Source organism: Bison bison, unplaced genomic scaffold (assembly GCF_000754665.1).
Source record: "Bison bison bison isolate TAMUID 2011002044 unplaced genomic scaffold, Bison_UMD1.0 scf7180017864093, whole genome shotgun sequence".
Classification (NCBI taxonomy): Eukaryota; Metazoa; Chordata; class Mammalia; order Artiodactyla; family Bovidae; genus Bison; species Bison bison.
In genome coordinates this window covers 575787-586460 of record NW_011494665.1, presented here as the reverse complement: position 1 = coordinate 586460, position 10674 = coordinate 575787, and the positions used below count along the sequence as shown (strand labels likewise).

Here is a 10674-nt window from a genome sequence, read left to right as displayed (position 1 = left end):
CGGTGTTCTCATCATCTAGTGGAGTGCCCAGCACCCAGGAGACTCTCAGGAAACAATAGTTGGATGAATAAATGAAAGGGCCCCTCCCCTGCCCCACCCCACACTCAGAGAGGGGCCTCACTTGCCCGGGGACTGTGTTTCCCTGCCCCCTGGTTCTGACCCTCTGCCCTCAGCCACAGCCTGTGGCCTCTCACAGGGCTGCAGCGGGAGGCCCTGGCCCCGGGGCACCCTGGTCTTGTAGACAGAGGAGGCTCCCCACCCAACACAGAGTCTCTGAAGCGTGGCCACTGAGTGTCAGCACTGATGCGAGAGGCTCCTTCAGGCTATGTGAGGTGCTAGGCTTTGAAGAAGCATCTGGGTGTCAACAGAGAGGGCAGCATGCCGTGCAGGGGAGGTGGAAGCAGACGCCTGCCCCGAAGAGCAGCGCAGGAAAAGCAGAGGCCACATCTTGAAAGGCTTCTAATACCTGTTTGGACTTTATTTTGGACAAAATGAGGGGCGGCAGCTAAGGGGATTTTGTACCTTGTTTTATTGTTTTTTAAACAGGTCGTGTGTGCTGAGTCACTTCAGTCGTGTCCGATCTTTGTGACTCTATGGACTGTAGTCCACCAGGCTTCTCTGTCTATGGGATTCTGTAGGCAAGAATACTGGAGCGGGCTACCATGCCCTCCTCCAGGGGATCTTTCCCATCCAGGAACCAAACCTGTGTCTCTTACGTCTCCTGCATTGGAAGGCGGGTTCTTTACCACAGGCGCCACCTGGGAAGCCCTTTTAACAGGAGACTGACAGAAAACATATAGGCCAGGCTGCAAACATTAGGCTACACGCATGGTCACCCTCCCAGTGGACTCTGAACTTGGTGCCCGGTGTCTATAGAAATGGCATAACAATGGAAAACCAGACCCCCGGATAAAAGAGCCTCAGGACTTGTACTTGGACTCTCCTCCGTTGCCTAAAAGAATATGCTAATTATCTCTGTAACGGAACAAAGTGGTAAATTCCATTATGTTTATCGGGATATGACCACAGGCCTATTGATAAACGTCCACTGTTTATCTAGTCTTGTGACACATGAATCATGGGTTAACTTTGATCGTATCTTTCTTTTACCTTGTCCAGACTAGTTTCAAGGAATTTGGGGAGGTGGGTTTGAGCAAGTACACTTAGGGTATATAAGGTTTTCACAAAAACTGGTTGGGGTCCTTGGCTAAGAGGAGACTCTGCCTTGGGCCCGCCGGTGTAATAAACTGCACTCCACTATCTGCATTGTCCTTTGAGTGAGTTTGTTTCCCGAAACGCGTGGCTACAACAATGCACAAGCTTTGTTGCCCCACTGCGGGTTCTATCTTCCTAGGCCAGGGATTGAAGCCATGTCCCTTGCACTGGCAGGTGGATTCTTAACCACTAGACCCCCAGGGAAGTGCCCCAATATGTTTTGAAGCATCCCCTGGCAGCATTGTGAAGGATAGATCAGAGACGCCAAGAGTTTACTATTGCTAAGTGCTATATACTTAATGAGATTTATTTTATTTAACTATTACAACATCCTTGTGAGGTAGATGTTATATATAATTGCTGTTTTCTAGATTAGAAACCTAAGACTCATAGCAGCCCTCTTCCCTGGATAAGTGCTCCTTCCCATCCCATGGGATCCTGATGGGATTGTTAATCACCTTGCCAGACCTGTTCCCTGGCCATGGGTGTGGTGTGAGGTCCAGGCCCGGCCAATCAGTGGGCCCCTTGCCCTGACGACAGCGACTAGTCCCAGGGGCCAAGGGATGGTCATGTGGTATGAGCAGAAGCAAACTGAATCCCGGATGTTCAAAATAAAGACTCTGGGAGAGAGTCCCGCTTCTTTGTGGATCTCAAGCTGTTACCGTGTTAGCCGGAGGCATATGAAACCCATTTCCTATGACGTAGAGATCATTTCTCTGTGACAGGATTGAAGGTGAACAATGCACAAAGGAACAGATGAGCAGGATGTGGATGCAAAGGGAGAGGTTGACGTATGCGTTTGAGTCGCTGGATTTAGCCACACCTGAAGTTAGACTGAAACTTCCCAGTACATAAGCCTTTCAATTACATTGTTTTGTGTTTTAAAAAAGCCAAATAACTGATTCCACAATCCCATATATCCAGAAAAGATGAAAACTCTAGTTTGAAAATATACACATTTCAAAAATATACATGTACTCTGCCCCTGTGTTCAGAGCAGCACTATTTACAATAGCCAAGACATGGAAAAAAGCCAAGTACCCATTAACAGACAACTGGCCTAAGAAGATGTGGAATACTGCTGTTGCTGCTAAGTTGCTTCAGTCGTGTCCGACTCTGTGCGACCCCATAGACGGCAGCCCACCAGGCTCCCCGGTCCCTGGGATTCTCCAGGCAAGAACACTAGAGTGGGTTGCCGTTTCCTTCTCCAATGCAGAAAAGTGAAAAGTGAAAGTGAAGTCGCTCAGTCATGTCCGACTCTTAGTGACCCCATGGACTGCAGCCCACCAGGCTCCTCCATCCATGGGATATTACTCAGCCACGAAAAAAAATGAAGTATGATTATTTGCAGCAACATGGATGGAGATTATCATTCTAAGTGAAGTAAGCCAGACAAAGACAAATATTATATATCACTTATATGTGGAATTTAAACAGTAATATAGGAAATTTCCTGGCAGTCCAGTGGTTAGGACTCGGCACTTCTACTGCAGGGTTCCAGAGTTAGATCCCTGGTTGGTTGGGGAACTAAGATCCGTAAGCCACAAAGTGTGGCAACAAACAGACAAAAGCAAGCGAACTTGTTTACAAAACAGAAATAGACTCACAGACATGGAAAACAAATTTATGGTCACCAAAGGGGAAAGGGGTGGGGGAGGGATAAATTACAAGTACGATATTAATGTGTGTTAGTCACTCAGTCGTGTCCGACTCTTTGTGACCCCACGGATTGTAGCCCACCAGGCTCTTCTGTGCATGGGATTCTCCAGGCAAGAATACTGGAGTGAGTTGCCATTTCCTTCTCCAATGATGTTAATAGATACACACTAATATATATAAAATAAGGATTTACTGTATATTCACTATCTTATAACAGCATGTAATGGAAAAAAATTGAAAAAAATCACTTTGCTATATACCTGAAACTAACACAATATTGTAAATCAACTACGTGTGTGTGCAAAGTTGCGTCCAACTCTTTGCGACCCCATGAACTGTAGCCCACCAGGCTCCTCTGTCCACAGATTTTTCCAGGCAAGAAATACTGGAGTGGGTTGTCACTTCCTACTTCAGGGGATCTTCCCTAGCGCAGTGGTAAAGAATCTGCCTGCCAGTGCCAAAATCAACTATACTTCAATTAAAAAATACGACCCAGATAACTGAGGCCCAGGGAAAACCAGGTAACTTTTCTGAAGTCACAACTAGCAAGTGGAAGAACCAGGATTTGAACCTCGCTTATCACTTGTGCTCACTTGGCCCCAATCACATCGTGATAACGTGAATTGCAAACAGGCAAACCAGTTAGGAGCTGCTGTTGGATAAACCAGGTGAGCAATGAGAAAGCTGGGTCTAGTGCAGTGGCGTGTGAAAGAGATCGTGATGGAATTTGGGAAGACACGGAACTGAGTGTGGAGGCTCAGGGAGGTGCGTGGGAGGAGGACCTAAGGGGCTTGGAAGATCCAAGAGACGGGGCAGATGTGGCAGACGGGGCAGAGTGAGAGATTTCAAGGCAGAGATAGGCTTGTCTCAGACACAGAGAGACATGGGCAAGAGCAAGGCCATCCTGTGGGCGGTGATGAGTCATCTGGAGCCACGTGGGAGGCCAAGGCCAGGCCTGGGGTCGCCCACACGTTGCGGTTGGAGGAGAGAGAAGGAACAATCGGAGGAGGAGGAGGGAGCTATGTCACCATCACAGGAGAAGGTGGGAGTCAGTTGCTCAGCACCTGCTGAGAGTCAGAGGATGAGGCCTTAGTAACTTTGGAAGCCAGAGCTGGGGACAAAGGAGGCTGGAGGAGGGGGAGTGAAGGTGATGGTCATGGATTCCACAGCAAAGGAAGGGCCGGTGATGAGGAGGGTGAAGGCCAGGTGGTTCCCTCCGCCTTGTGAACCTTGCACCAGTGCTGCTGAAACATCAGACTCTCTCACACTGCCTTTCAAAGGCAAAGCTGGACCCAGCTGACTTACCCGGCCCCTTCCCAACGAGCCAGAGACAGGTTTTATTTCCTAAAACATTTTAATAAAATTAACCAATAAATATTCTACACCGTATGGGCTACAGGGACAAAGAATGGAAGACAGAGGGCCCGTCTTTCCTACTTAGGCCCTTGGGTCCCCTTGCAGAAAAGGAGAGAGATGGTGCTACGGGCTGGTTTGGGGCTAGGACCAGGGCGGGGGTGGGGGGAGTGATCCTGGAATTGGTGATCTGGGGTCCATCCATCGTGTTGATATATGGGGAGGAGAGGAGGGGTCAATAAAAGGAGAGCCCCTGCAGAAGGCAACCCAGGACCCCCAGAAGTGACTGGGATGAGGGGAGAGCTAGCCTAGAGGAAGGGGTGGGGCAGGAGGCAGGGAGCATGGGCGGGGGGCAGCTCTGGTGGCTCTGGGGCCACAGCCGCTTACTCCCGGATGTAGACCCTGGTGCACACGATGTCATCCGCCGTCATGGTCTGAAGGGAGAGAAGTCATTGTTAGCCTGGGAGGCCCCTGGTTCCTGTGCTTGGGAGCAGGAGGGTTGCTTGGAAGTACTCTGCTTGGCCTCCAGGTCCAAACCTACTTCTTGGCTCAGGACGGTTCACAAAATGCCTGGGCATCATGTGATGGAGGACAATAGAGGCCCAGGGTCCATTCTACGCCTCCCTCCCCAAGCCAGGAAGATCCCCCCAGAGAACTGCTGGGGCCTTTCAGAGCAAGTCCTTTGCTCCACGTGGAAGGGACACCCTTTTGCATTTGCACAAGGGTACTGCCTGGGACACAGACAGCCTAGTTCTGCCCCAGCAGCTCCATCAGGAGACAGAGAGACCAGCCACCGTTGTTCTTAAATTTCCTGTACTGTGGAATGTCCTGGAAAATCTCTGAAGGTAGCACTGGGCTTGCTCTGTCTGAGCTAGGAGAAAAGCAGGAAGAAGCCTTACCAGGATCAGCTCTCCATCATTGGTCAGTTCTCTGGTCCAGGAGGTCTTGGGACCCTCTCCCTTCAACAGCCTCTGCTCGCAGACCATTTTGTTCTCGCTCTCCCATTTCACCAGGCTCTGTGTGAGAGGGTGGCCAGGTGAGTTGGGCCCACAGCCGGGACAAGGGGGCCCAACAGAGGGACAGAGGAAGTGCCACCTTTCTATCCACCAACACTACTCTCCCCGCTGGAACTGGAGGAAAGAGTCAAGGGAAAGATTGGAAAATGTCATGGTGAGACACCAGGCAATGGATCCCATGACCCCGAGGGACCCCATCCCTGCACGCACCTTACAGGGTCTCCCATCCACAGTCTGCTCTTCAAACTCCTCTCCGATCTTGAAGTTGATCTCTGTGGTACGCACGGTGGTGGAGGTTTTGATGTAGAAAGTGTCCCCCTCCTGTTTGATCTCCACTGCTGGCTTGGATGCTGCAGCCACTGCGATCTTCCTCAGCATCACATTCACCCCTGTAGGGAGGGTAGAGGATGGACACTCCAGGCACCTGCCTCACACCCTCCCCAGGAAACAGCAGGAGCAAGCTGAACTGTGAGTCGACTGGGAAGAGAGGGAGGCTTCCTGCGTGTCCAAAAAGCACCTTGAAGGGAGGGCAGGTGGTGCAGCCCTGATGGCTGGTGGGTTCAGGGAGGAGGGGCAGAGAGGCAGTGCCTCCCTTGGGATTTCTGTTTCTAGCTTCCACCTGGATGCGTCAGTAGCCCTGCACTGGGATCCCACATCTCAGCTTTGCAGTCAGTTCTCCTTGGTCCCTTCATCCTGCTACAACTCCCCTTGGCTCCTTTCACCTCACTTTTGGTCCTTTGTCCACCTTGCTTGAGACCATCTGCTGGGGTGGGCTCATCAGAGTCACTGTGTCCACACCCCCACTCATGTGCAGGGCCGACTCTCCTCAGCCAGCGCTCACTACTCATGTCCTGAAGTAGCGGCCACTTCCCTCTTTGCCTACTCACCTCCCCTGTCTGGTGGCCTTGATTTGCTGAGTCTCTGTCCCTCCCAGAATGAGAAGGAACAGGGATTCTCAACAGGGGAGGGGGTGTGACAGCTGTGTCCCCCTACAGAATGGTCTGTAGCCTGGGGAAGCCACAGGCTGTGAAATAAGATCCATTAGGCCATGATTTCCATCTGGCTCACCCTCCCTTTCAGGCTGGGTGAGCCTGGGCTAATGGCTTAACCTCTCTGAACCTTAGATTTCTCAATTGTAAAGTGGAAACAATAGCTTCTTCAAGAGCCTATCAAATGGGACAATGTGTGTTTAGGCTGGAGCACACACAGTGCCGGGCACATCTGTAAGTTTTCAAACAGTAGCTACTCTTATTGTTGTTGTTTTTACTGATTAAAGGAAGGCAAAGAAAAAGCCAGAATTGGGGCTCAAAGTTCCATGCATCAGACTCCTGTTCACCTGCCCTCCTGGAAGACATCTACGTCCCTCTCCCCTCAAGGGACAGAAAGGGACACTCCCCTCCCCTCCTGTGATGTACCCCGACTCCAGGATCACCCACCCTACTTCAGGGCCCAGGTCTTCTCATTCAGGTTCTGTGGGTTCAGAGTCCCTGTGACTGTCCCCCTGTCCTTTCCCAGACTGGACCCCTTCTCTCCTCTCCCTAGTTATTTAAAAGGAATGGGGTAGCCGGAGAGAGCAGCCCTCTGCCAGGAAGTCAAGCAGGCCGGGAGGCATCTCTAGTTAGGGCCCAGGTCCAAGCCCTGCACCGCTTCACCTGGCCTGGCCTCCGGCCCTGAACTGGAGCAGAACCATTCCGGGAAACAATGGATGAGGATGAGGGGCCAAACTGGGCTGGGCCAGGTGAGTGGCCTGGGATTCCCCTGATGTGGGCCAGACCCCCGGCTCTCCTCCAGACTTGGATCCCTAGAGAAACAAATCCCCTTTCCCCTTGGCACCAGCACAGACCCATTCTCCTGCAGGCAGAAGGGAGTAGGAGGAAGGCCTGTCCCTCAGGAGCCCAGGGGCCCATTTCTTGGTTGCTGATCTCTTGGGACCAGGGAGCAATGACTGAGGTTCCTAAGACAAATTGACCTGGTAAAAGAAACACATCCTGCTCCAACTCCTTGAACAAACAGACTGCTTCACTCTCTGGTGCTACCTGGGAAATCCATCCTGCTATCTAACAATTAGCTTTCCCGTTACAGAAACAGGAGTGGCTAGCTACGTGCTGTGCATGTGTGCTAAGTCGCTTCAGTCGTGTCCAACTCTTTGTGACACTATGGATCATAACCCACAGGCTCCTCTGGCCACAAGATTCTCTAGGCAAGAACACTGGAGTGGGTTGCCATGCCCTCCTCCAGGGATCCTCCCAACTCAGGGATTGAACCTGCGTCTCTTACACCTCTTGCATTGGCAGTCAGGTTCTTTACCACTAGCGCCACCTGGGAAGCTATGTGCCATGACCATCATATTGGATGGGACGAAGAAGTGAAGTGAGTTAGAAGTGAAAGTCGCTCAGTTGTGTCAGACTCTTTGTGACCCCATGGACTATAGAGTCCATGGAATTCTCCAGGCCAGAATACTGGAGTGGGTAGCCTTTCCCTTCTCCAGGGGAATCTTCCCAACCCAGGGATTGAACCCAGGTCTCCTGAATTGCAGGAGGATTCTTTACCAGCTGAGCCACAGGGAAGCCCAAGAATACTGGAGTGGGTAGCCTATCCCTTCTCCAGAGGATCTTCTTGATCCAGGAATTGAACCGGGGTCTCCTGCATTGCAGGCAGATTCTTTACCAGCTGAGCCACAAGGGAAGGTACCGGTATCCTCCAAATACCTGAGCATCCCTCCCCAGGAGAGAGACCCTTGAATAGGACAAAGAGGAGTGAGAAGGGACTGAGGTTCCTGCGGAAGCAAGGCTAGGTTCAGAGAGGACACCCCTCCCGTGGCCTCTGGTGACTGTGGTGCTGGGGCCAGGCTCAGCTGACCTTGGCTGATTCAGGACTGTGTTTGTCTAACGGGTCTGTTTTCAATCTGTCCCCTCAGCAAGCCCTGAGGAGGGCACGTGGCGCTGAGAGACCCCACAGGGAGGACAAACAGACTGAAGACAGACAGACAACAGGGTTGGGCTTGGGATCTAATCCTCCAGCCGGGGCCTGCGGGTGCTCCAGGCCACTGCTTCGTTCACTAGGGAGAGGGGCCAGCATCCAGAGATGATGGGGGAGGAACGGCATCCAGGCTTTCCGAAGGGAAAACTTTTCTCCTTTCATTTCAACAAGGGTAGAGCAAGAAAGGCTGACAGGACTCCGAGAAATACTGCAGTCAGATTGCAAGAAGAACTAACAGTGAGGAAGGGTGTGGAAATCCTCGCTTTCCTCGCAGCATTCCAGACCTTTCCTCATTCCTAACTCATTTCTACAGCTCCCTGCCCCACACAGGGTGCCCTCTGCCCAGTCCAGCCAGAGTCTGTTCAAGCCAGAAATGGAGGGCTCCAGGGTTTCCAGGTGGCTTCCGAGTCGCTGAATTCTTGACTAATCTCCATCTCTCTTCAAAACCCTCTCCCCAGCCAGTCCAGGCTTTCTCTACCCACCCCCCAACCCCCTCACCCCCACCCCGGCCCCTCAGACACCGGGGGGCACACAGGAGTTGGGACAGGCAGTCTAGGTAGGTTCAACTTCTTCCACCTTTAACCAGCTGGGCTGCAGCCCGGCTCTCCAGGGAGGGAGGGAGGGAGAGGAGAACTTGGATTTTCCGAAAAGGAGGGGGTGGCTGGGGTTTCACACGAAGCCATTTGTTGAAATCTAAGAAAGTGATAATTATCCAGAGCGATTTTAGGACTCTAGTTGCTTGCTGTAGGAAAATATTTGTCTCACAGATGGAGGGTGGGGGGAGCACAGTGGAAAAGTTCTGAAAGGGGAAGAAAAGGGAATCTGGGGGCCCTGCTGTGATGGATCACCTAGTGGGCGGAACCCGAGGCAAAGAGGTAAGGAATCTGCCCCCGGAGATTGGGTTACCTGCAGGGGGCAAAGGGGAAGGAGGCAGGAATGCCTCCGGGGGGTTCGGCTGGGTAGAGACCCAGGCACTCAGCCTGGACGCAGTGTGTGCAGCTTCTGAACAGCGGAGAACCCCCTTGCCTCACCCCAAGAGATACCGACCTCGTGCTTCTGGTTTCTACTTGATTCAGAGGCTGAGTCACCGCAGCAGCTGGCACCGGTGGGCGCCCCGCCGGAGAAAGAAGGATTTAGGTATTCCGGCCCAGCGCCCCAGGACCCAGGCGTCTGGCCCCTATTCTTGGGGATGTAGGCGCCCAGCTTCCCACGCCTTGGTTCCAGCTTCCCTTTCTTTCTCATACCCACCTCCGATGCCTCGGCACCCCCTCTTCTCTCCCCAGCGATCAAAAATCTCCTTACCCAGCACTTTGAGCAAATCCTCGAAGTTCTCCGATCGGATGATTTTCCAGTTACCAGAGAAGTTGGGCATGGTGGCGGCGCTAGTGGCGGGCCCCTTAGATCTTTCCACTGGAGCACTGGACGCTGAGTCGTTTACTCAAAAGAGATGTCTCCGCCGCCTTGCGGGACTCAGGAAACCGGGAACGTCCGAGGACAACCCAAAAGCCGGCCTGGGCTCCTGCGCGGACAGCTTTTATACCCTTCGCGGACCCGCCCTTGCCCAAGAACGAGGTGGCCCCGCCTTCCGTCCCGCCCCCCTCCCCACCTGTGGGGGCCTTGAGCCCGGTCCCTGCATTACCGTCCCACCCCCACCCCCACTAAGGCCTCCGGATCTAGACCCATGGGCGGGTCCAAAATTCGCCGAGGGGGCTGGAGATTGCTGGCTCCCGCGCCAGTGGGTGGATGAGGAGGCGGACGGGGGGCGAGCCCTAGGATTGGGCTCTCAACCGAGAAGGGAGGGCGCCGGGTCCGGGGCACAGAGGCTGGGGTCTCACATCTGCAGTCCGAGGCACAGGGTCGCATCTCGCCTGTTCCCCATCCCTCCCCAACCTGACACTGTGCACTCTGCTCCTCGGCGCCGGACCCGGCGACACCACCAGCTGGTGAACCACTCCTTGCGAGTCGGAGCTGGGGCGGCCGAGCTCCGCTCCGCTGAAGCTGGAGCTGGATCCAGGGTGACTGCTCCGAACTCGAGAGAGGCTGGGGGGTCCTGGGGTTCAGGGACCAGGCACCTAAGTGAGGCAACGGCACCCCCTGCTGGAACAACTCGAAGACGCTGGGAGGGGGTTCACCCTCGCCCCCCGCCCGAGACTCCCCACCCAGGTTTCGGGCTCCAGTAGTGCCTGATGGGCTGAAAGTTGGAGTAGGGAGACTCATTCCTCTTTAAGAATTGGGCGGGCGTCGAAGGGTTAAACTGGAGCCTTGAGCGCGAGCCTGCGGAGGGCAGAGGTCACAGCCAATCACTTGACACGAGCTCTTTATTTAGGCGCTTTCTCTGTCACTCTGCTCCCCAGACCCCCGAGGGGATCGCAGTACGTGGCAGGGAGGGGAGGCAGGGACAGAGGCGCTGAGCCCCCGGCGCGCAGAGCTGCCACCTCCGGGTGGGGGTGGG

At 53.6% G+C, this 10674-nt stretch overlaps 1 protein-coding gene across 1 annotated transcript; it reads right to left on the bottom strand.

Annotated features, from left to right (window-relative positions):
• Positions 1–4209: 4209 nt before the first annotated feature.
• Positions 4210–9733, bottom strand: CRABP2 (cellular retinoic acid binding protein 2). The gene is made up of 4 exons (XM_010838219.1): positions 9525–9733; positions 5454–5632; positions 5127–5243; positions 4210–4661 (listed from the first exon to the last, which is right to left on the bottom strand). Exons 1-4 carry the CDS (start codon positions 9592–9594, stop codon positions 4611–4613), a joined length of 417 nt encoding a protein of 138 aa, XP_010836521.1. The 5' UTR covers positions 9595–9733; the 3' UTR covers positions 4210–4610.
• Positions 9734–10674: the final 941 nt, after the last annotated feature.

Excerpts from the sequence above, each read along its gene's own strand:
- CRABP2 (XM_010838219.1), bottom strand. The coding sequence starts at position 9,594 with ATGCCCAACTTCTCTGGTAACTGGAAAATCATCCGATCGGAGAACTTC. Across the intron at positions 5,633-9,524 it reads GGATTTGCTCAAAGTGCTGG|GGGTGAATGTGATGCTGAGG; the intron begins GTAAGGAGATTT and ends CCCTCCCTACAG. Across the intron at positions 5,244-5,453 it reads TGGATGGGAGACCCTGTAAG|AGCCTGGTGAAATGGGAGAG; the intron begins GTGCGTGCAGGG and ends CCTCTCACACAG.